The following is a 24684-nucleotide window of genomic DNA, read 5'->3' on the forward strand; positions in this document are numbered from 1 at the left end:
CAAGAGTAAATCTGAGGCCTCCGGGGTTAGTGACGGGACACCCCACGCCCCCCGGGGCTCAACTCGCTGCTCCCCACCTCCACAGGACCTCGGGGCAGGAGGTGGCACACGTGCTCGCCACCTCCAAGACTCCTTCCCACACTTCCCTCATGGGACATCCTCGCCATGGCATAGAGCTGCCCTGTTCCTTCTTCTTTCTTCTTTCTCTCTCCTTTTTGGAGCCAGCTTACCTTCTTAAGTATATTTTAAGAGAATACTTTATATCACTACTCTAAGTAGAAAGCCAGGATCACTGGCCCATAAATACAAAGTACAAAAAAACAAAGTGAGAAGCAAGCAATTGTATTACATTATAGCTGGAGGCAGTTCCTGTATCCTCTTTGTTTAAAAAAAAAAAAAAAAGATTAGCACATCTGAGAGAGGTGTTCTGAGTCTACCAGCACAGAAATGGAGTCTCCTTCTTCACCTAATCAGAAAGTTTCTTAAACATTTTAAGAAAACAGTGATTTTGATTCAGACTTATTCAAAGCCCTGTTCACAAGCCATCTAAATTCTCCCATGCCACCAGTAGTCCCATTTCTACCTTCTGGAAAATACTGCCCACAGACATCTGTGGACCTGAGGGGTCACTTCAGATCAGTCCGAAGGCATGTGTATTAAATACCTGTTGTGTATTAAATACCTGTTGGGTATTTAATAAACAGGAGATGAGGTGCTTTCACATGAATGATCTCATTTAGTCCTCACTATAATCTCGAGAGATAGATATTATTCCCATTTTACAGATGAGGTAACTGAGGTCGTGAGCTGTTTAACACACATACAAAATCATATACAAGACCATGGCAAAATGGAGCTGTCAGAATTTGACCTAGATCTGACTCCAAACAGTCTTTTCTCCTACAGCTCCGTGCCTCTTCTCTTCTTTTATGCACAACAGTATCCACAAATCTGATATGCCTAGACTCTCTGATTTCAGCTTTTCTCTCTAATTCACTACTTCATTCGTTCAACAAGTGTTTACTGAGTGCTTAGTCTGTGTCATGCCTGTTCTAGGCATGGAGTACAGCATGGAACAAGATCATGAAAATCTCCCTCCTTAGGGAACTCACGTTCACTGAGTGGAGATTGGACAATGAACATATCAGGTGATGAAGAGTCTTATAAAGAAAGATACAAGGGGGTGAGGAAATAGACAAGATGGAGTTTGGGGTTTGTTTTAGTTTGGAGTTTTTTGTTTTCTTGGCTGTGCTTCCTGGCTGGCAGGATCTTAGTTCCCCAACCAGGGATTGAACCCAGGTCACAGTAATGAAAATGCAGAGTCCTAACCACTGGCCACCAGGGAACCCCCTCATAGTGTTTTAAATAGCGTGGTCAGGAAAAGGCTCTCTAAGATGTGATGTATGACCCAAGACTGAAAAGAATTGGGAGTGAGCCATGAGAGTATCTAGAACCCGGGGACTCCAAGCAGAGAAAATAGGCAAAGGCCCTGAGGCGGGAGCCTGCTTATTCTGGGGACCACTGTGGCTGCTGCAGAGGGGAAATGCGAGCGGTTGAAGCCAGACACAACCAGGCCAGACTGTGGAACTTTGGGGACTATGGTGAGGACTTTGACTCCTAATGAGGTAAAACCAGCCAAGGGCTGGGAACCAAGGAAGGCTGTGACCTGATTCAGATGTTTAACTGAGCAACAGACGGGGGTGGGAGTGGGTCTGAGATGTACAGAGGCCAGGGAGGAGGCTTCGGGGGGAGGCCGGAGGCCGGACTCAAGGATGGAGCAGACATGGGGCTCGGGGCTCGGTGGTGTCTCTGCTCCCCTCTGCGGGGTCCTGGGCCTCAGACTGGAGGCTGCTGGCTCACCTCATCCTGCCCTGGAGCCCATGCTCAAATCTTGACTTGATTACTTACTTACTGCAAGAGGGGTGGATACAAGGATGACACAAGATAACACGCGCAGAGAGCTTAGGACGGTGCCTGGCGCATAAGAACACTCGAAATATGTTCTTGCTAGTGTCAGACACATCACTGCTGTTGGAATACTTTTCTGGCAGTTGTTTAATTTTGAGACACATGCACAGGCACACAGGTACCCCCTGAATGGGCCAAAGGCAGAGATTTACTTTTAAAGAGGACTTATTTGGGGAATTCCCTAGCAGTCCCGTGGTTAGGACTCCCCACTTCCACTGTGGGGGGTCACAGGTTCAATCCCTGGTCCAGGAACTAAGATCCCGCAAGCGATGTGCTTCCCACTCCCCCACCCCCAAAAAGAAGCAACTTGGTACGGGGAACTTATTTGGAAGCAGCCCTTCCCCCACCCAGGGTCACAGGGAAGCCCGCCGCTGCCCCTTGAGCAGAGATGCCCAGCAGGAAAGTGCTCTGGTCAAGGAGCCAGCCATCACTGCCTACTAGCTGGGTGGCCTCCATCAACTCTGTCCCTTCTCTGAGCCTCGGCTTCAGCGTCTCTTAGGGGGTGATCGTGGGACCCGCCTCAGGGGAGGTTATGAGGGTGACTGAATCATGTCTGTAAATGCTTAGTCCAGAGTGAACACCCAATAAAAGCTGGCGGTGACGGTCCCACCCAGTCTCCTCTCCCTGTTCTTCCACAGCCTCCGCAACTGGCCTCCTCTCTTTCTGACTCCCTTGCCTGACTCTACCTATCTGGCCCAGCTTTGGGCTTCTTGCTTAGACATCCCAAGCCTGCTCCAGCCGGTAACCTCCCCTCTACTACTTGCCAGACACCTGTGCCCGGCCTCGACCCCTCTTCTGGAACCTCTTAGTCTAGGGGAAATGGATATGAAACAGGTAAGGAGATAATTGCAGGCTTCCCAGGTGGCTCAGTGGGTAAAGAATCTGCCTGCAGTGCAGAAAATGTGGGTTCAATCCCTGGGTTGGGAAGATCGCCTGGAGGAGGGCATGGCAACCCAGTCCAGTATTCTTGCCTGGAGAATCCCCATGGACAGAGGCAGCTGGCGGGCTACAGTCCATTGGGTCACAAAGCGTTGGACACGACTGAAGCGACTGAGCTTGCACACACACACAAGTATATAATTAGTTTGTCGCAACACCTTGAAGACCAGGATCAGTGCACTATGGGAGAGTATCAGAGATAGCCCTTTGTTCAGAGGGGGAGGCCGGAAAGGACAGATAGGCAGGGCGAACGTCCCTAGCAGAGGAAGCAGAGCCCGCCAGGCCTCGAGGCAGGACTCAGCCATGCCTCTTGTAATCTTCAGATCTGGCTCAACTCCTCTCTTCCAGAAGCCTCCCAGGACTGACCCCCAGCTTTATCCTATATCTCTTTGGCACTTTCAGGAACTCCATTCAAGCCAACCTAGCAAGAAAATGGGGGCAAATAGAATCAACGAAAGCTTTTACTTTCTGAAAGAATGATTCCCCACTCGGAAGGGGTTCTTCCAGACCAGGTGAAAGGACGTTCACTACAGAGTAGATCCTCTGTTCCCACATGTGTAGGAAACATGTGGTATTGAGCTGGCCAAAAAGTTTGTTTGGTTAGTGAATAGTTGTTCGATAAAGTTCTTGTGAAAATGAAAAATATGTCTTTTATTGTTATTTAAAACCAAACGAATTTTTTGGCCAACCCAATAGAAATGAATGCTTCTGTTTATTGAAATGCCAGAAACAAAGCTCTGGGATTTACTTTGAAAAGCATCGAAAATGTATCAGTACCTGAGCAGAAGGATCAGGGGAAGGGACGGTTAGGGAGTTTGGGATGGACATGTATACACTGCTATATTTAAAATGTATAACCACCAAGGACCTACTGTATAGCAAAAGAAGAAAAAGTATCAATACATGGCTAGATGGCTTGGTGCGTGTTGAGTGGAAATGTGATAAAGCAAGCATAGTCATATGTTCATGGTGGAATCCAAGTGGTGAGGATGCAGGCACCCACTGTAAAATTCTTTCATTTTTGCACTTAAGATATTGCCAGGGAAGAAAAGGAGCATATGTTGTTTAAGCAGGGACTTCCCTGGTGGTCCAGTGGCTGGGACTCCACGCTTTCACTGCTGGGGGCCTGGGTTCTATCTGTGGTTGGGGAGGGAGCGAGGCCAAAAAAAACCCAATAAATAATAAAATAAAATAGTGGTAGTCTACAAACAAGGAAAAACACAGAGAATATGAAGTGCCAAGAACGTTACCTTTACTGTGCATATGAGGCCCCTCCGTCCCTGGTGCGTCACTTAGTCCTTATTGATACATCACTTTGGATTTGTTCTCAAATGCTGTTTGTGCTCTGTGCTTCATCACTCAAGTGTGCCCAACTCTTTGTGACCCCACAGACTGGAGTCCGCCAGGCTCCTCTGTCCATGGAATTCTCCAGGCAAGAATACTGGAGTGGGTTGCCATTTCCTCCTCCAGGGGATCTTCCCGACCCAGGGATCAGGAAGACACATCATGTCCCATGTCTCCTGCTTTGCAGGCAGATTCTTTACCCGCTGAGCCATTGAGGAAGCCTTCCCAGGAAGCTTCTAAATTCCCCAAGGGTAAAAACGCTGTCTCTATTTCTGGTCCCACGGTTGATAGAATTTTGGAGCTGGAAGCCATGTTTGTAGTCCTCTCTTGCAGACACCCGCCCCCCCCTTATATGGGAGGAAGTGGTGGCCCCTGGAGGGGACGGACGTGGCCCACAGGCACATGGTCTCCCAGAACTCCGCCCATGCGAGGTGAGTGATCTACAGACTTTATAGGCAACTGGGCAAGGTCAGGTTCTGACAATAGACAGGCCTGCTACTTTCTCACGGGTTATCCCAGGTAAGTGGCCTGGCTGCTCGGAGCCTCAACTTCCTCATCCATACAGTGTAGATCATATCCTTTGGGTTGTAGGAAGCTTCAATGGTTGTAGAGGATCTTTCATATGGTACCTGGAACCTACTGCATGCTCAGTATATAGTAGTTGCTAGCATCATTGCTCTGGGCTTTGAGCCATCCACAGATCTGAAGATGGACGGGGCCTTGTGTCTCACCATTCCTCTCAGAAAGAGGCCTCCCCCTGAGCCCTTTGTGGTCCTACCAGAGAGAAGGCCTCATACGTGTACCTCCTTCCTCTCTCCTTATTCACTGAGTCCCCTCCCTACTGATACTAAACAGCAAGAGGACTCTTCCATGGTGGTACAGTGGATAAGAATCTGCCTGCCAATGCAGGGGATACAGGTTTGATCCCTGGTCCTCAAGAAGGTCCCACAAGCCGCAGAGCAGCCAAGCCCGTGCACCACAACTACTGAGGCGGTGCCCTAGAACCCAGGAGCCACAACTCTTTAGCCCATGAACTGCACCTCCGGAAGCTGGCACACCCTAGAGCCTGTGCTCCGGAAACAAGAGAAGCCACTGCAATGAGAAGCCCACCCATCATGATGAGAGAGTAGCCCCCACTCTCCAGAACGAGAGAGAGCCTGCTCAAAGCAACAAAGACCCAGTGCAACCAAAAAGAAAATATTTTTAAAATGTTAAAAAATAAACAGCAAAAGACCTCTGGGTTTTCAGAATATCCTTTGTGGCTGGTTCTCCCTCCACTTGTTGTGTGACTTTGGTTGTGTTTCTTAACTTGCCTGAAACTCCGTGTGATTTTTTTATAAAATGGAGCAATAGCAGTACCTCTTACCTAACTGGTCAATTGAGAGGATTCGGTGAGGTCATGCATGTAATGCACGGGGTGCCTAGCATGCCTTAATTACACAATACACACAGGTTACTATTGGTATTCCTTTGGTGCCACACCCCTAAATGAGGATGCTAACTTTTGGGGCTCCACCAAGGTTCCTGCCATTTTTGCCCCGGGTGCTCCTGCCCCCACTACTGGCCCAGAGGGGCTTTTCCTGCATGGATTTCCTCCCGGGATCAAGCACAAACTTTGCAGTAGTGAAGCATAACCTGTACCTGTAACCACCCTCTTCCATCAGATCAGCCAGAAATCTCCAGCTCCACCCATCCTGTGCCTCAGACTCCCGGCTCCTCCAGCAAAGTAGAAAGAGGAGGAAAGACAAGCCTCCTCCCACAGATCCCCCGCTTAGGGAGCACAGTGGACCATGAGGTTGTACAATATGTTGTATTTATTCACAAGTCTCAGTATTGACCCCTTAAGGGACTCTAGAAATCCATCCTCCCCCTTCCCTTCCCCACCCCCACCCCCTCCCCGCCCTGCGGGCCCCAGCTCCTTCAGGTCACTTCAGCGGATATGACAATAGGAATGTCAGTCTCTTCAACCAGGTCAGTTCATCAGCTTAGGGAATGATGCTGGTGACGCTCTGGAGGAGAGAAGGAGAGAGGGAGTGGATACAGAGTCCTGCGCCCTCACACCCCCTAGAGAGGTGAAAGGGAGACTAGCTACTCTGGCCAGGAATTGCTTCTGTTCCAGGGACTATCTTAAGGAAGGCGGCACCTAGACTCAGGAAGAACCGGGAGCCGGTCCACCCAGACACAGGTGCCAGGAGCCTCGGCAGAGACTGAGAAGCCTTGTCTGCTTTGCCTGAGAGGATCCTCCACCACCTCCAGAGCCCGGGAATAAACATGGGTGTGTCTCTGAGTTTCTGGCATAGTTTTAGGGCTGTTCCACACCCTCAACCCATTGAATCCAGTTTCAGGCCGCTGAATGTACTGAGCACAGATGAGAGCTAGGACTTCTCTTTGGGTCTAGAGGGAGGCCCAGGATCCTAGAGGGAGGCCCAGGATCCCAGAGGAGCCTTTAGCCTGGTGGGGGTGTGGGTGGGGATGGGGAGGGGCTTGCTGTCCACCAGGGACAGAGCTGGGGTTCCCGCCACCCAGGATGTTGCCACAAGACAGCAGGGACAAGGCAGCCAAGGAAGTCACAGTGAAGGGAGGGGGTGTGACAGGAGATGCCAAGGCGGGTGGTGATGGGCACGCACAGGAAGGTTTCGGCAGCTCCCTCCCCCCAGCTCCTAGATGCACAGGGATGCCTGAAGGTCTCTTCTGCTTGGATGGGAATGGAGAGAGCCCAAAAGGTGAGCGCAGGATGTGAAGGGCAGAGAGCAGGGAGGCAAGGCAGACCAGAGCTGGGAAGCAGGTTGGCTGGCATCTGCAGAGCCTGAGTGTCTGTCTGCAGCGCAGCTCTCAATGAACAGGTGATGGAAGGGGGTGTGGGAACATCTCCCAGAAACCACCTGGGCACTCACCTTCCACAGGACTGACAAGGCCATGAAGGGCTTGTTGACCGAAGCCTGAAATTCAAGGACAAGAGGGTCAGGCCCCAGCATCTGTCCCACCTGCCACCTGAGGAGAGCCTCCGCACCCTGCACACCACCCTCCGAGTCCACGCTGTGTGCTTGAGACTTACTCCAGATGTTAAGGTTGTGGTTGCGGCCCCTCCGTGCTGGGCGGTGGATCCGCCTGGATGACCGTTCTGTGGACAAAGCCCAGACTGTCATTACAACCCCCCAGACCTTGAGGGTCTCCCAACTTCCTTTTCCCCGGTGGCCCATTTCGCCTAGGGTGACTGGGGCTGGGGTGGGAGGCATAAGATCACCTGCCGACCCATACTGTCCAGGAAGAAAACCCAAAGCCCACGTGGCTGTGGGAATTCCGTGAGAGATGGGAGGAGAAGCCAGGAACCATGTCTGCCCTTACTGGTCAGTCTTCCCTCAATTCCCTTTTGTTCTAGTTAATGAGATGTTCTTAGTCACTGAGAAGGGGCCCTACTGGAAAGGGAGCCCAGAGGAGCCACACAAATACCAGGACAATAGTTTAACCTCTGCCCTGACTTCTGACACACTCATCTACACACACTCCAGCTTGATCACTAACTCGGGTTGATTCCTATCCTGAATCCTCCCCAGACTCTCAGCAGTGCCTGTGCCTCTGCACTGCTGCTGCTAGCCTTGAATCCCCAAACAAACCACCCTCTCTTGGGCTCTATTCAGTGAATCCTGGCATCTGACTCACAGCCCTCTCCCTTTCAACATAGTTCCTTTCTCCGCACCCACCCATCCCTGGCTCCGTGGCTGGCAGCTTTCAAGGCCTGGGTCAGTCTGCAAGCTGGTGTCCCAAGACTCTGCATGGAGAGTGGGGAGTGGGGAACTGGGGCAGGCAGGAGTCAGCCTTTTCTTGCTCCTCCTTGGTGCCCATAATGCCGCCGGTGGTGCAGCTTGCCTCCCAGTATGTGTCCCCTCTACCTAAGTGGGGACCAGAAATCCCCCAGGAAGTCTCCCTGGCAATCCAGTGGTTAAGACTCCGAACTTCCAATGCAGGAGGTGGGACTTGGATCCCCAGTTGGGAACTAAGATCCCATATGCCACATGACTATGCTTGCTATGCTTAGCTGCTCCATCATGTCTGACTCTGCAATCGCATGGACCGTAGCCCACCAGGCTCCTCTGTCTGTGGGAATTCTCCAGGCAAGAATACTGGAGTGGGTTGCCATGCCCTCCTCCAGGGGATCTTCCCAACCCAGAGATCGAACTCAGGTCTTTGGTCTTGCAGGCAAATTCTTTACCATCTGAGCCACCAGAGAAACCCATGCTGCATGGCATGGAGAAAGAAAGAAACGAAGGAAGGAAGAAAGGAAGAAAGATCCTCTGGAAGGCCTCCTCTGACAGGGCAGTGTAGAGGAAGAGAAAGAAGCCTAACTTGCGATTCACCAAAGCTGTGTGCTAGCCACGTGACCTTGCCAAGTCCCTCAAACCTCGCTGAGCTTCCGGTTCCTTATCTGAGAATCAGGGAGTCAGCACCCTTACCCTGACTACCTCAGAGGCTTGCTATGAAAATTAAACAGAGGGGGCTTATCTCCCAAAGCTAGTCCTCAAGCTCATGCTGACGTTCTGGGTTTTCTCAACACTCATTCTCTTTGCTCCATAATAGATCTTGGCCTCAGTAACTGCTTCCTGTTCCCCAGGGGAGACTGTGCTCCTCCCTAATGATCACCTTCACTGGGAGGGCAGCTCCCTGGAGGTGGGGCTGGGGTACCATCCACACTCTCTGATACAGGGCTTTGCAGATAAGATGGCTTAATCTGTCTGACTGGTTGGCCACCAGCTCCTTTGTAAGGGAGATGGAGAGTGCAAAGACCAAGTTTCCCCCAAGCTTAGCCACCCAAGCTTCTTTCACCAAATGATGATGATGTGGGCTTCCCAAATGTCCCAAGGGTTGAACCTCTCCCTCCCCAACACCCTTCTCCCCACTTCCCCACCCCTGTTCACCTACATTCAGCAGCTGGTTGGCCTCCTTGCCGGCTTGGTTGACCCCATTATGAACATTCTGCTGCAACCTGTCCTCCTCCTTCCCGGCCTGGCCTGCAGCATGGTGGACACCTTGGCCAAGCTTCTCCGCTTCCTTTCCAGCCTGGCCAGCAGCGTGGTTGACCCCGTGGCCCAATTTCTCTGCCTCCTTGCCGGCCTGGTTGACCCCATCATGGACCCCTTGAGCCACTTTACCCGCCTCCTTTCCAGCCTGCTCAATGGCATGGTGGACCCCCTGACCAAACTTCTCTGCCTCCTTCCCAGCCTGATTCACCCCATGATGGACCCCCTGGACTATTTTTTCTCCCTCTTTTCCAGCCTGCCCGGCAGCATAATGAACATCCTTGCCAAACTTCTCTGCCTCCTTCCCAGCCTGGTTCACCCCATGATGGACCCCCTGGACTATTTTTTCTCCCTCTTTCCCAGCCTGCCCGGCAGCATGGTGGACTCCTTGACCAAACTTCTCTGCTTCATTCCCAAACTGCCCAGCAGCATGGTGGACTCCCTGGCCAAACTTCTCTGCCTCCTTCCCAGCCTGATTCACCCCATGATGGACCCCCTGGACTATTTTTTCTCCCTCTTTCCCAGCCTGCCCAGCAGCATGGTGGACCCCCTGGCCAAACTTCTCTGCCTCGTTCCCAAACTGCCCAGCAGCATGGTGGACCCCCTGACCAAACTTCTCTGCCTCTTTCCCAGCTTGCCCAGCAGCATGGTGGACCCCCTGACCAAACTTTTCGGCCTCGCTCCCAGCCTGCCCAGCAACATGGTGGGCCCCCTGGCCAAACTTTTCTGCCTCTTTCCCAGCTTGCCCAGCAGCATGGTGGGCCCCCTGGCCAAACTTCTCTGCCTCTTTCCCAGCTTGCCCAGCAGCATGGTGGACCCCCTGACCAAACTTTTCGGCCTCGCTCCCAGCCTGCCCAGCAGCATGGTGGACCCCCTGACCAAACTTCTCTGCCTCTTTCCCAGCTTGCCCAGCAGCATGGTGGGCCCCCTGGCCAAACTTTTCTGCCTCGCTCCCAGCCTGCCCGGCAGCATGGTGGGCCCCCTGGCCAAACCTCCCTGCATCACTTCCCGCCTGGTTGACCCCATGATGGACCCCCTGAATCACTTTGTCTGCCTCCTTCCCAACCTGTCCAGCAGCATGGTTGACCCCATGAGCAAGCTTCTCTGCTTCTTTTCCTGTGTGTCCGATGCCATTGTTGATTCCATGGGCTACCTTGTCCAAGCCGTGGTTGAGCCCCTGGATGCCCTTGTCCAGCTCCTTGCCGGCCTGGTTCCCCACGCTGCTGAGTCCATTAAAAACTTTCTCCACTTCCCTTCCAGCTTGAGTGATTCCATTGTTGATGCCTTCCAGGGCCTTGCCCACCTCTCTCTCTGCATTGCTCAGCCCTCGGTTGAACCCTTCAATGACCTTCTCAATGGGGTCATTGTTGGCCGCCCATCCAGGCAGGGCCCCCAGTAGCAGCAGGAGGGAGCAGGAGCTGAGCAAACTGGCAAGATGCATATTGCTGGGCAAGCGGGGAGGATGCAGAGAAGAGCCAGGGAGGCAAAGCTGCTATTTATCCTCTGCCTCCTTTGCTCTTCTCCACCCCTCATGACTCAATTACCCTGTGAGGTACTTAGTCCCCAGTCAGGGAGGTATTTCCCAGGGAGATCTGGGGTTGAGCAATGAGAAGAGGAGGAAGAGAGGGTGAGTCATGAATGGAGAAGACTCACGCGGCATCTTTGCTCCTTGCCCAGCTTGCGCCCTCCACCCCAGAGCCCAGATGTCTGTCCTTTCAATCACCTGCTCTTTTCATTCCTCAGTTACTATCCAGGCTTCATCTCTCCCAACCCCATCTTCAGTCACCCTCCATCCCTAGGACCCTGGCTGGTTCTTCAGCATCTTCACTCCTCTCAAGGGACCTAAGGATCCACCTTCCCCAGCAAAAGAGTCTGAAAAGATGGGGAGCAGGGGCCAGAAGCACCCCCCCAGGAAGTGGAAGCAATCATTAGACCTTGCTCTGATTGTTGTTGTTGACCCCCGCCCCCCGCACTTACTATTCTCCAGCCACACAGGTCTTCTCTCTGGTCCTCAAACACACTGAGTTCATTCCTGCCTCATGCCCTTGACACTTGCTCTTCTCTCTGCCTGGAATGAAGAACTCAGATTTTCACAGGCTGGGTTCCTCCTCACTCTCTTCTTGCCTCAGATGTCACCTTCTCAAAACACCCTTCCCTGGCCCTCCCCCAGTTATACTCTGAAATGCCATCCTTTACTTTTTATAGCTCTTACCACAATCCGAAATTATTTTTTATTGTCTGTCTCACCTATCAGATTGTACGCTTCCCAGGTGGCGCAGTGGTAAAGAACCCGCCTGCCAATGCAGGAGATCTCGGTTCGATCCCTGGGCTGGGAAGATCCCCTGGAGGAGGGCATGGCAACCCACTCCAGTATTCTTGCCTGCAGAATCCCCATGAACAGAGGGGCCTGGGGGGCTACAGTCCATGGGATCGCAAAGAGTCAGACATGACTGAGCACACACACACAAATACCCCCACACACCCCTATCAGTTTGTAGACTTTCAGAGGGCCTTTGTCTGTGTTGGTCATGCTACATCCTGAGCTTCGAGAACATTTAGTAAACATTTGTAGGTTGAACAATGGATGGATTAGAAGACACCAGGGGATGAGAGTCCAGGCCTGAGCCTGGGTCTCAGAGCATGAAGGAGGGAAATTTGTATGTGTCCCCAGAACAGCATCAGGTCCCGTGGTGAGGGTGGCAGATTTTGGAACCAGAAACACATTCTTGCTCCACCTCCCAGCCCTTGGGCAAGGGCAGAGGACTGATTGCCATGAGCTGGGACAGGACGCAGTGTCTCCTGAAAAGCCGGTTGAGGCAGCCACAGGGAGGAGCTGAAGACCCAGGGCAGCAGGAGTCAGTCAGCCAGAACCTGGGCTGGGGGCCAGGAGCTCATCCCTTCCTCCCTCCTCCCCCTGAGGCCTCCTAAGTCCCGACCTGAAGTCCCAAGTGTTGACATACTGGCAAGGGCTGGAGACAGAAACAGCTGAGAGTTTGGCCTCGGTGTGGAGCGGGACATCAGAGTGAAGGGCAGGGGGTGGTGGTAGGCCTGTCCTTGGTGGGTCTGTAGAGCTGGTTCAGAGGAACTAGAAGGATGATGGCCAGTGGGTGGGTACAGTTGGGTGCCAGGGTGAAAGACATTTGGGTTTTGGTGCCAAGGGGAGAGCCTGGGAGAGGGGGCGGAGGTGGGTCTGCAGGTGGGCAGCCCAGGCACGAAGGAATGTGCTGGGTGTGAACAGGTGGGGGCAGCAGAGTTATGCATGTGGGTGCCCAGGTGTGGCGAGAATCTGCACTTGTTTTCAGGCTTTGCTCAACAAGGGTGACAAGATCCACTCCCCCCAGAGGACCCAGGGCCCCATCTCAGATCCAGGGATCCAGACTCAGAAAGCCAGGAGGTTCTGCCTTCTCTAGGCTCTGTCCATGGACCATGATTAATTGTGCCACCACTCCAAGCTTGTGTTCACCAAGTGGGTTTCACAGTCCAAGGATATAGTCAAATCTCTGGGCAACCTCAGGTGTGGCTTTCCTGCCCTTGTCCAGCACCAGAATGAGGGAGTTTCCCGGGCCAGGAGGTTGCTAGGTGGGGAAGGGTGAGCTTCAGAAACTTAATCTGCCCCGAGACTGAAAGGTGGGGTTTCTCCTTCAGAAATGTACTCGGTTCCTCACCCCGCCCCATCCTACCATCTTCTGTCTGTCTCCATCCTTCCCTTCAGTGCCTAGTTCTCATTGTTGTCCTTCAGTCACTCAGTCATGTCCGACTCTTTGCGACCCCATGGACTGCAACACATCAGGCTTCCCTGTTCTTCACTATCTTTGCTCAAACTCATATCCATTGAGTTGGTGATGCCATCCAACCATCTTGTCCTCTGTCACCCCCTTCTCCACCTGCCCTCAATCTTTCCCAGCATCAGGGTATTTTCCAGTGAGTCGGCTCTTTGCATCAGGTGGCCAAAGTATTGGAGCTTCAGCGTGAGTCTATTCAATGAATATTCAGGGTTGATTTCCTTTAGGACTGACTGGTTTGATCTCCTTGCTTTCCAAGGGACTCTCAAGAGTCTTCTCCAACATCACAGTTCGAAAGCATCAAATCTTTGTGCTCAACCTTCTTTATGGTCCAACTCTCACATCTGTACATGACTACTGGAAAAACCATTCATTCTCACTTGCACTATTTAACTCAGGACTTTGGCATCTATCTCCATATATGAGATTAACCTGGAGTTGTCCTTTCTCTGCTGTTTCCTAGAGTGGTAGTGGAGGTTTCAGGGGCTGAGCTGTCATAGCATCCCCACAGCACTCACATGAAGTGTGCAACATGGATACACAAGAGTGTGCCTGCCACTCCATGGGGCCTCAGAGCCCAGGCCCTACCCAGAGCCTCTCAGCACAGGAGCTGCCACTAGGCTTCCCAGCTCCACTTCCAGCTTCCCAGGCTCTGCACTAGGTCCTGTAGAATGGCAAGTATTTGTTCCCAGGGCCTCAGCACATCTTGCCCATAAAATCATTGGGATCTGAGTCACCCTTTGGAAGGAAAGATCTTAACTCCTTGTTTCTTCTCTTATTGGCCTATGCAGATTTGCCATTTCCTCTTTTTTTTTTTTTTTTTTTTTTTTGGTGGTGCTGGGTCTGTGTTGCTGGGCATGTGTTTTCTCTAGTTGCAGTGTCCAGGTTTTTCATTGTGGTGGCTTCTCTAGTTGTGGAGCTCAATATCCAGGGCTTGTGGGCTTCAGTAGTTACTGTGTGCAACAGTTGCAGTGCATGGGCTTAATTGCCCCAAGGCTTGTGGGATCTTCCCAGACCAGGGAAGTTCCACCATTTCTTTTTACACCAGTTTTGATCCCTCATATTTTCTAAGAACATTTTAACTGCATCTAGTTTTTCATATCTATTATTGCAAAGTCATACAAAATCAGTCCCTTTTCAGTCCTGGTTTTATTTGTGCACACTTTTCCTCCAACTTGCTATACATGTTAAATTCAGCACCCCCCATCTCTGTTCTGTTTTTTGGTCTGGGTTTGCCGACATCTCCCCAACTGTTCACTCAACTTATTTTCAGTTTCACCTTTCCCATCCAAGCAGGAGGGCCTCACCCTTGCTCTGTCTCATGGCAGATGCTTAGCAAACTGAGTCCTTACGGAGGTTAGGGGAAGGAAGAGGTTATGTCATTCTGCCCTTTCTTGCTTCCACACCTCTCTTTGGGATGATGACTCCCTCCTGGCCCAAATCCCCCCTAAATCTTGGTCACAGCTGTGTATCAACTGGCCCTACAGGTGAAGGTGCCTGTCTGTGAGTCACAGATGAGCAAGCAAGCCCCCACACCCCATGCTCTGGGGGAAGGGAGCCATCTGTCCTTGTGTTCCTCCCAGAATGTTTGATGAAAGCCTGCTTTGTGTCAGACACAGGAGCTGGAGGACCAGTGATGAACAAAACAGAAAACAATGGGCCCAACAGGGAGACAATGAACAAGTAAATGAGTAACTGTATCATGGTAAACTAAATACATGAAAAGCCATCAGGAAAAGAACAGCATGTGTGAGAGGATAGGACTCAAGTTTGGGCATCAGAAGAAACCTCAGGAGGTTACATTTATTCATTCATTCTGGAATTATTTTTTGAGCGAGCACCTTTTAAGTACCATTCTTCTAGTCAATGGGATATAAAAGTGACAAAGGCAGACAAACCTTCTAATGGGCAGAGACAATTTTCAAGAAAAAAATGGATAAATAAAATGATCTTTAGAGAGAGACATATGCTGGGAGGAAAAGAAAATTATAGAGTATAACCCTAGAGCAGTTTGGCACATTTTCATATGTAACCCAGGATGGGAAGTCAAACAAGGATTCCTGGATGATGGGTAGATGGAGGGAGTAATGTTCATGGCAGATAGTGACTGAGAAAGGAGCGAACTTTAGATGTGGAGTTAGGAGGAACTCTCTTAGAGCGTGGCACCTGAGGGAAACCAAGAGGCTGCCAAGGGAAGAACTTGAATGAATATCAGAACAAATGAATTAAATACAGGACTTCCGAGCAAAAAGAAATAGCGAGGATAACTATCCAGAAGAGCATAGAGCCTGTGTGCCCAAGAACAGAACAGAGAAAGGGCTTTGAAGGCCAGTGCAAAATGTTATTCCATTCAACCAGCCAGGGCTGGTCTTGGGAGGGTGGTACACGGCCACAGCCACGTGCCTGGACTGGGACTGGGCCTTCCCACCGCCTCTTCTGTGACGTCACAGGTGACGTCTCAATAAGACTTTCCTGTCCCTCCAGCCCAGAGCCCCGTCAAGCAGTAACATCGCGGCGAGTGCCAGGGCGGCTGGCTGGTCCATGAAACCTTAGGAGGCCATGTCGAAACGCGACATCGTCCTCACCAATGTCACCGTTGTCCAGCTGCTGCGACCGCCGTGCCAGTGTGAGCGAGGTGGTGGAGCGACCCCAGGGAGGGAAGAAAGGGCGGTGGGTCCGAGCTCCTGCTGGCGGGAGGCGCCCCAGTAGTGTCCACCAGGACCCAGAAAGGAGGCGCGGGGTGAGGCACCACTTGCCAGTCGGGGCTCTTCCATCCAGAGCCGCTGCCCTCGCTCCCCACAGTCCCACCCTCCTCACCACCTGGTTTTCGGGCAAAGTGCATTCTATGATGATGGTGGAGGGGAAGGGGATCCCAGCCCCCAGGCTGGGCTTTGCGCCACTAGCGCCGTGGAAGGGTAGAAACCCGGCCTGGGCGAAGACGGGAGCCGGGTCTACGAGGCCCGGGATCTTCACTCCCTTCCCTCCCCACCCGCTTACCGACTGAGGGCTAGGCAGCCGGCAGCCTCTGCATCTCAGGGGTGGGCGAGGCCGCGGTGGGCGGGGCTTGGGCGGGGCTCCAGAGTGCTGGAGCCCCTGCAACGCCTGTAGCCCTTGAACCCCCCTCCCTGCTTATCACTGGCTAAGTGATCTCAGTCGTTGGTTTCCCCTCGGCAAAGTGGGTGTACGGCGCATACCTCACAGGATTCAGTGAGCTGATGCACGTGAAGAGCTCAGCACAGCACCTAGCCCTTGGTGGCACCAGGAAATGGGAGGGTCATTGTAAATAACTGATAGGGAGCGCGCCCAGTACCATGTTTCACCTACATGGGTGAGACTTCATCACTGAAGCTGCCCCCAGGCTCTTCCTTCCCAGCGCAGCAGCTCTCCTCCAGCCCATGTACCCGATCCAGGAGCAGAGGGAAGAAGGCAAGCCTGGGGGAAGTTGCAAAAGAAGGACCAGCTGGGGTTTCTCCTGAAAGGTCACAGAGTGGGCTCAGATCCCTACTCTTCACCATATGAAGAAATCCCCCCTTTTCACAAGAGCAGAAACAGAATCCCCAGGAATACAGACATTCTTAAGGTCACCAATAACCACCAATAAACACTGACCAATAGTTTTACGTAGCGCTACTGGAAACACACACAGCCCAGCCTCAGGTCACAAGGTCTTTGGCAGACTGGAGAGACTAGGAAAAGAGGTCGACTGACCCCTCAGCTCCTAATCCCACCCCTTCCAAGGTCCCTTTGATTCTGGTGCCAAACACAACTCCAACCTTCATCCCCCAGGCTCTCTCCAATCCCTTCCCTCTCCCTTTGCTCAGCAATACATTTACTGTCAGATGTTCTCCCCTCTATTAAAACCAGCATCGATTGTGCCTTGAGATCTCGCTGAGTCCTCACAGTAGCCCTCAGGTGAAGGGTCAGGTGTGACACCAGGAAACAGGCTAGTTTCATTACCTTGCTCAAGACAACTTGGCTGGCAGGTGGCTGAGCCAGGGCTGACATCCAGGCCTGACCCCCAGCTTGAAACCCTCTGCCAGTCAGGCTCCCTGGCTGCTGTCTCCACCAGGTCCCTCCTCCCCACATCAAGCCCTGAACTGTAGCTCAGACAACACAATTCAGGTATAGGTGTTTTAAATGTAGTATGGATGTGGACATGTGTGTCTGGAGAAGAAGCTGATAGGGGTTTCCATTTTGATATGTTATGATGGACTTTTTTCTGATGATAAGAATCACCTTGGAAACATGATTCCTGGGGCTCAGTGCAGACCTGCCGAGTCAGATTTCCCTAGGAAGAGGTCTTCCCGTGAGCCTTACCAGGACAGTTTGGGGACCACTACACTAGATCAAACAAATTTGGGAAACGATCTTCAAAATTGTGTGTGGCATGTTTCCTAGACTCTCACCTCATTTAATCCTTACAGCAATTCTCTGAGAGAAGTACCATTATCATCTCCATTTTACAGAGGAGGAACATGAGGCACAGAGACCATCACCCCAAGCAGTTGTTAAAAATACACACCCACTGAGTTAGAATCCCTAGGGAAGAGGCCCTGGCACTGATATTTTAAAGCAAGGCCACCCCCTATTCTCTCTGTGGATCGGGTAGTTTGGGGAAACACTGGGCTCAACAGTTGGCCACTAGGGGCCAGGAGCCAGCGGCAGATCCTGAGTGGCAAAGATGACTCGTTCTGTCGCAGTGATGGTACAGCTCATTAGCTCATTGTTCCTCTCCCCTGCTCCCAACAGTAACCAGAGCACCGCCCCCACCAGAGCCCAGGGTTGAGGCAGAGCCTGAGCGGGAGCCAATCAAGGCGGAAGTCCCACCACCTCCACCACCGCCCCCTCCTGCACCTAAGAAGGTTCGGGAGCTGACAGTTGGCATCAATGGGTGAGTCACCCCTGAGCAGTTCCCAAAGCTTTAGGGCCTACCCCTAAAGCTCTACCCCATTGGTAGAGGCTTTGCAGCCTCTACCCCATTGGGCTTCCTTGGTGGCTCAGCTAAAGAATCTGCCTGCAATGCAGAAGACCTGGGTTTGATCCAAGGGTTGGGAAGATCCCCTGGAGAAGGAAATGGCAACCCACCCCAGTATTCTTGCCTGGGAAATCCCATGGATATGGACAGAGGAGCCTGGTGGGCTACAGTCCATGGGGCTGCAGTCAGACATGACATAGCGACTAAACAACAACTCTCTATTACTAAGGGGGGTATTTCCTCATATCTCACCAATGCTTTCATCTTGCCTATCCTGGAGAAACACAGGGATAAAGTCAAGAGGGCTCCACCTTGAGAGCTCACATTTGGGTAGAAAGTCATAGAATACGGAACATGGCAGGTCAGTGGTGAACAGTGTGGAACTTGGGGGGACAGTAAGACTGAAGAGGGCTGTTAGCCAGGGACTCAGGGAAGGTCTCTGGAAAGGGACACGGGTCTGACAATGACCTGAGTGATGATGGGACAGCGAGCAACAGCTATGGGGTGTAGGGGGCAGCTCAGTGTTCTAAGGACAGGCAGGAATTCGGCACAGCTGGTGGGGGGGGGGGGTGGCACAAGCAAGGGAGAAGAGGAGGGAGATGGGGATTTCCCCCATCCCCACATAGGGGCCTGGAGGACCGTGGTGAGGAGTTTGGACCTGGTTTTACTGATAGATGGGGACAGAGGTGTTCATTTTTCAGCTCAAGAGATATAATCTGACCTGAAGTTGTACAGGATGCACCCAGCTATGAAGTGAGGAATAGGGGAGAGAGGACAGAGGGGCAGAGACACAAAGCAGTGGAAACGGGAGAGGTCATGTGAGCACAATGACACTAGCCCGCACAGGGATCGGACTGTCTTCCCCAGACTGAGACATCCCACCCAGTCCTCCTGAGCAGGCCTCTTCTCTGTTAGCCGCCCCCTCCTCTGCCTGCTAGCTGAGGAATCTGAGGACAAACCCCCAACCTTCTCCCTGGCAGATTCGGACGCATCGGTCGCCTAGTGCTGCGTGCCTGCATGGAGAAGGGCGTTAAGGTGGTAGCAGTGAATGACCCATTCATTGACCTGGAATATATGGTGAGCAGCAGACAAAAGGCAAGGTGGGAGACAGTGGGACCGGAGAGGGGAAGGGGTTCGGGAGAGCTCTCTGGAAGGCTCCCAGCTGCCCTGTGGACCCCTCATGGTGGGGGAGGGGGGTGCTGCTCCCTAGGGATGCTCACTCCCCATCCACCCCAGGACTAGAAGTCATTCTGTCTCCTGCAGGTATACATGTTTAAGTATGACTCCACCCATGGTCGATACAAGGGGAGCGTGGAACACAAGAATGGACAACTGGTTGTCGATAACAATGAGATCAGTGTCTTCCAGTGGTAAGGGCGGCTGTCTGATGCCAACCTGCAACATACTAATGCCGGGGTTGTAGGGGTGATTAATTAGAAGGGGATTCCAGCCTCTCATGGAGGGTTCAATTTGTAACCCCCCAAATTGTATGTGCATATGCTTCCAGGTACTGGTTTGGAGAGGTGATCTCCGAGACGCCCCTGACCCCTAGAATGGTGAAGCACTAATCTAGAAAGATGCCCCACTGTACTCAAAATACTTTTTAACACACATGTGCATGTTTTCTCTCAGACATATCAGCTCAACCTGTCTAAAATTCAACTCTTGATTATCCTTCAAGCCTCCAATCTATTTATCCCCCTGCCCAGGAAATGGCATCACCATCTAGCCAACTACTTCCATCCAGTTCCTACATAGCAGCCACAGAAGCCTTCTTAAACATCAGCTGGACCTGGATACCCCCCCATCCCCACTTAAATCCTCCAGTGGTTTCCCATCACCCCACAAACAAAATCCCAGCTGCTGACAGGACTCCCCACCAACTATGTGCCCCATGCCCCAGCCCCTCCATGTCACCAAAGACACACGGGCCATCAAGCTCTTGAAACCCTGCTCCAGCACCTCTTAGAACCCACTTCACCCAGTTCTCACTGATACACTCTTCCTTCATCTAAAGATGTATTTGTGGTTTTTTAAATATTTATTTGGTTACCTCAGGCCTTGGTTGTGGCCCATGGGCTCAGTGGTTGCCATATGTGGGCTTAGTTGCCCTGCTGCATGTGGGATCTTAGTTCCCCAACCTTCGGAATCAAACCCATGCCCCCTGCATTGCAAAGTGGATTCTTAACCACTGGACCACCAGGGAAGTCCCTTAAAGATGTTTAGACTCTATTAAGTCAAAATCAGTAACAACTAGATGTTTACTAAGCTTCAAGTACATTTTCAAAATAGCAAAAAAAAAAAAAAAAAAATTGAAATTTATAAAATGGGAATCAGTAAATCTCCTTTATCTAAGGTAAATTAGCCACTGCTGGCCCTGTGGCTGCCTTCCATTTAACATACATGCATATTTGCAAGCCCTCTCCAGCTGCAGGCAAGATCCACAGCCTTCCCAGCGCTCTTCCCAGCAGGTCCACTCTCAGCCCCGCTGTCCATTGGTGGTCAGGTGTGGGTGGAGGTGAGGACTGGAGAGTCAGAATGAGAGAAGCTGGCTGACCCCAATTTGAAGTCATGACAGCAAAAACATCTCCAGATTCCAGCAGAGCAGTCGTTGCTCAGACACAGAGTCCTTTCCTTCCTGGGCCTGGGCACCATTAGCCCTGTCCCCTAGGGTACTCTCCCAGTGCTGCTCCGCCCCCACACAGCCACCCCTCAGTGTGTGCCCCACTTCAGTGCCACCTTCTCTGGTGCCTGCAGTCCTTTTTCTCCCTTCCCCACTGCTCTGCACTGCAGCCCCGTGGATGCCCTCTGGGCTGTCTGCACAAGCAGTGTGGCTTATGTGTATGCTTTACCCTGCTCCACCCTTCCTGTTGCATGACCCTGGGCAAGGGAACGAAGCTTGGTTTCCCTGTGTATCTGACGGGGATGCTGATCATACCCACCACAGCCGGAGCAGGGAGAAGGGCCAGAGGTGTGCAGGGAGCACCAGGAAGGTCCTCCTCCCACCAGGCCTCACGCAGCCCCCCCGGCAGGGAGGGCCCCGTCAGTCTGCAGTACCACTGTTGCTCTGGCACCTGTGGCACAGGCTCTGGCCGCCTGGGTAGACTCAGTACTTCTTTGAAGAACGACTGAATAGAATCCTCAAAACAGGCCCCTGGGCAGGAGGGCAGGGCCCATGACAGCCTAGGGGAGGGGGCTGGGGTCTCCAGGGGCACTGACTCTGCCGCATGCCAGCTCCCCAACTGCTGCAGAGGAATTTGTTGAAGGGCCCTTCCCCCAACTTGGAAGGAAGAAAAAGGGGAGGGGGGGATAAGAGAAGAGCTGCTTGGGTCAGATGATGAAAAGGGGGACCTGCCAGATGACCACAGTGAGAAGAACCATGCGTGGTGCCCAGGGAGATGAGGAAGCCGCTCATTCCTGCCAGACGGCCTGGCAGGAAGGCCTCGGGTCAGCCTTTCTCAAATGGTGAAGGCCAGGGACTATGAAGGGGAGGCTGGGCAGGGGAGAGACCGACTGACGGCGTTGCCGCCCCTCCACAGCAAGCAGCCCAAAGAAATCCCCTGGAACTCTGTCGGGAGCCCCTTTGTGGTGGAGGCCACCGGTGTGTACCTGTCCTTAGAGGAAACTAAGGTAAGTTGGGAGGAGACACCCGGGGCTGCCTGGGTGGGGTGGCACTCGAAGCGCCTCACGACACTCTGCTTCTTCTCCAGCCCCACATCGAGGCAGGAGCCCAGCGTGTGGTCATCTGTGCGCCATCTCCAGACGCACCCACATTTGTCATGGGGGTGAACGAAAAGGAATATAACCCCGGCTCCATGAAAATCGTCAGGTAACGACGTATGGGCAGAATATTCTGCAGGGTGTGCTTGAAGGACAAGCCTGGTGGGGGGGGGGGGGTAGATAGGAATCCGTCTCACCCTCACCACTCCCCCTCGGCCCCTGGTGCTGTCTTCACTTCACTCCACTTCCCCTTCCCAAGGTCTTAGCAGCCCTCTTGTTCACGTTACCCTAAAGCCATCAGTTAGAAATGCTCTCAGAACATGCTTGGGGAGCTTCCCCTCCCCACTGCTCCCTCATCCCCAGCCCAAGTTTTCAACAAACCAAGTCTGGGTGCAAACCCTGAGGGTCAGGCAAGAGGGGAAGGGGCGGCTCTGCGGCTCACCTCACGGTGCCCTGGCACTCCTGGCTGTTTCAGCAATGCATCCTGCACTACCAACTGCCTGGCCCCCCTCGCCAAGGTCATCCATGAACGATTTGGGATTCTGGAAGGGCTGATGGTGAGCTGGGGAGAGGGGGTGGGGCAGGAGACACAGCTGGGAGCCTGTACCTCTTCCTCCCGTACTTGCTACATGTGTGGAGTTAACAGGGAGAGGCCGGTTTTCTGGGTGGGGAGAAGCCCACCAGTGGTGACATCCTTTGAACTCTGAATCCTGCCTGGATGTTTTCCTCCTGTGGATGGGTGGTGGTGGTGGCCCTGCCAACCTCCACACCTGGACCACTAACCTTGGGCCTGGGAAGAAGCAGCCTAGCAGCCGGGAAGGCCTCATCTTGGCCCTCTTCCTCCCCAAGACCACAGTCCACTCCTACACGGCCACCCAGAAGACAGTGGACGGGCCGTCAAAGAAGGCCTGGAGAGACGGACGTGGCGCCCACCAGAACATCATCCCAGCCTCCACGGGGGCTGCCAAGGCTGTGGGCAAAGTCATCCCAGACCTCAAAGGGTATGAGGGCATGAGGCTGCAACTGGGGTGGAGGCGCACCCCAGGAGGACTGGACTGGCCCCCAATCCTGGAGGTGTCCAGTGTGGGGAAAGCAGAGACAAGGGGGAATGGTGGTGAGTCCCCTGGGTTCTGACTTGTGCCCCTGCTGTGGATTTCTTCAGGAAGCTAACAGGAATGGCATTCCGAGTGCCAACCCCAGACGTGTCTGTGGTGGACCTGACTTGCCGCCTGGCCCAGGCTACCCCATACTCAGCCATCAAGGATGCCATCAAAGCAGCAGCCAAGGGGCCCATGGCTGGCATCCTTGCCTACACGGAGGATGAGGTAGGGGCTGAGGAGAAGGGACCCTGGGAAGAGCCCTCTGGGGAGGGAGCGTGATTTTCCATTTGCCAAGGAGTTGTTTGCAGTGTGTTAGGACAGGACCTGCAGGACTGGGAAGGTCAGCTCTCCCCACCAGATCAGGGTTTCTGCACTTGCTCCCCTTTGGTCTGGACTTCTTTTGCCTCAGGGAGCCACAGAGTGTGTCCTCACCTTCTCCAAGTCACTACTTAAACTTCTCACCTCTTCTTTTTGTAGCCCTTGTCTTTACCTGAAATGTCATTTCAATGGTCACTGTTGGCTCTGCTAGCATGAACAGTCCGAGACAGTAGTGACCTTGGGACTCCTTTTTCACTTCCGTAGCTCCAGCCATCTTCCCAGGGCCTGGCATGCAGCAGGTGTTCAACACATGCTTAATGAACAAGACAAGGACTCCCATTTTTCAACACTTGCTTTGGGCTGTCCACAGCCCATGCTTCCCTATGAGGAAAGGGTATCACCTCCCTCTGCTCCACCAGTCCACTTTGGTGCTGTCTCCCTGCTTTAGCTCCTTCAAGTCCACCCTCCCAAAGCTGCCGGGATCTCTTAGATCACATCATCCTCAGAGCTGGAAACCTTCCTGTAGCATTTCACCATGCTAGGGTCAAACCACCAGGGCCCTGGTGCTCCAGTTCCTTCCACCTCAGACCCTACTGAGGGGTGGAGCTGACCAGATCCTCCTAGTCGTCCAGAGTAGGGCTCACCACCTCCCCTCAAGGACCTGTGGCGACTCATTCCCCTTACAGGATTCCCAGGAAGAGATGTCTGTTGGTGCAGCATCAAAGGCTGTTTGCAGTCTGTATCCTTTAGCCTGGTCCCTACCTCCAAAGCCCCCCTTGAGTCTCCCTCATACCCTGTCCCCAGAACCTGGACAGAGTGGGGCTCCATCAAACACCGTGCGCCCAAGAGACTGAGCTCCTGAAGGTCCTTCTTCTGCGACCCACGCTTATCTTTGAAATTCTGATGTTCAGGTCGTGTCCACGGACTTCGTTAGCGACACCCACTCGTCCATCTTCGATGCTAAGGCCGGCATCGCGCTCAACGACAACTTCGTAAAGCTCATTTCGTGGTAAAGGGGGAAGGGGTTCAGAGACCTCGGTGGGCAGAGTGGCAGTGGTCGGAAAGGTTCCCCTGAACCCCCTCCATCCCTCCCCCCCTCTCCAGGTACGACAATGAATACGGGTACAGCAACCGGGTGGTGGACCTCGTCCGCTACATGTTCAGCAGAGACAAGTGAAGCAAGCTGGCCCGCCTCTGCTTCCCAGGGCTCCCGGGCCGGAACCTGTTTCTCCTATCCCCGTCCTCGGCCCCCTAGGGGAAAGGTGGGCGTCCCCGCGCGAGGGGCCCGTGCCGCTGGGCCAGCGGTAAAATAAAAACCCAGAGTGCTCACAGTTACGCGCCATGTCTCTGCGCCGGTCACGACGGGGTCGGGTCCGAGATCCAGACCCGCGCCGCACGCGCTAGCTCGGTCCGGGCGCCCGAACCCGGATGCCGCTCCCGAGAGGCCGGGACGGCGCAAGTTCCAGCTCCGGTTCGGGGTCCTTGCTGGCCGCCACCGGGCGCCGCGGCGGAGCCGGATGACG

At 53.1% G+C, this 24684-nt stretch overlaps 2 protein-coding genes across 3 annotated transcripts; one reads left to right on the plus strand and one right to left on the minus strand.

The window, feature by feature from the left end:
• Window positions 1-6147: 6147 nt before the first annotated feature.
• Window positions 6148-24673, minus strand: SBSN (suprabasin). Of its 2 annotated transcripts, none has more exons than XM_065925871.1 (4): window positions 9169-11226; window positions 7307-7372; window positions 7146-7190; window positions 6148-6260 (listed from the first exon to the last, which is right to left on the minus strand). In XM_065925871.1, exons 1-4 carry the CDS (start codon window positions 10705-10707, stop codon window positions 6237-6239), a joined length of 1674 nt encoding a protein of 557 aa, XP_065781943.1. In that variant the 5' UTR covers window positions 10708-11226; the 3' UTR covers window positions 6148-6236. The 2 variants fall into 2 exon arrangements, 1 of the variants encoding a protein (XP_065781943.1); XR_010661696.1 differs by lacking the exon at window positions 9169-11226 and adding an exon at window positions 24492-24673 and having other exon boundaries at window positions 6230-6260.
• GAPDHS (glyceraldehyde-3-phosphate dehydrogenase, spermatogenic) lies at window positions 15608-24485 on the plus strand. Its single transcript, XM_065926006.1, has 11 exons — window positions 15608-15674; window positions 17798-17939; window positions 19004-19100; window positions 19287-19393; window positions 21563-21653; window positions 21734-21852; window positions 22219-22300; window positions 22593-22744; window positions 22906-23068; window positions 24073-24170; window positions 24266-24485. The coding sequence occupies exons 1-11, from the start codon at window positions 15608-15610 to the stop codon at window positions 24336-24338; spliced, it is 1191 nt and encodes a 396-aa protein (XP_065782078.1). The 3' UTR covers window positions 24339-24485.
• Window positions 24674-24684: the final 11 nt, after the last annotated feature.

Source organism: Muntiacus reevesi, chromosome 2, assembly GCF_963930625.1.
Source record: "Muntiacus reevesi chromosome 2, mMunRee1.1, whole genome shotgun sequence".
NCBI lineage: Eukaryota > Metazoa > Chordata > Mammalia > Artiodactyla > Cervidae > Muntiacus > Muntiacus reevesi.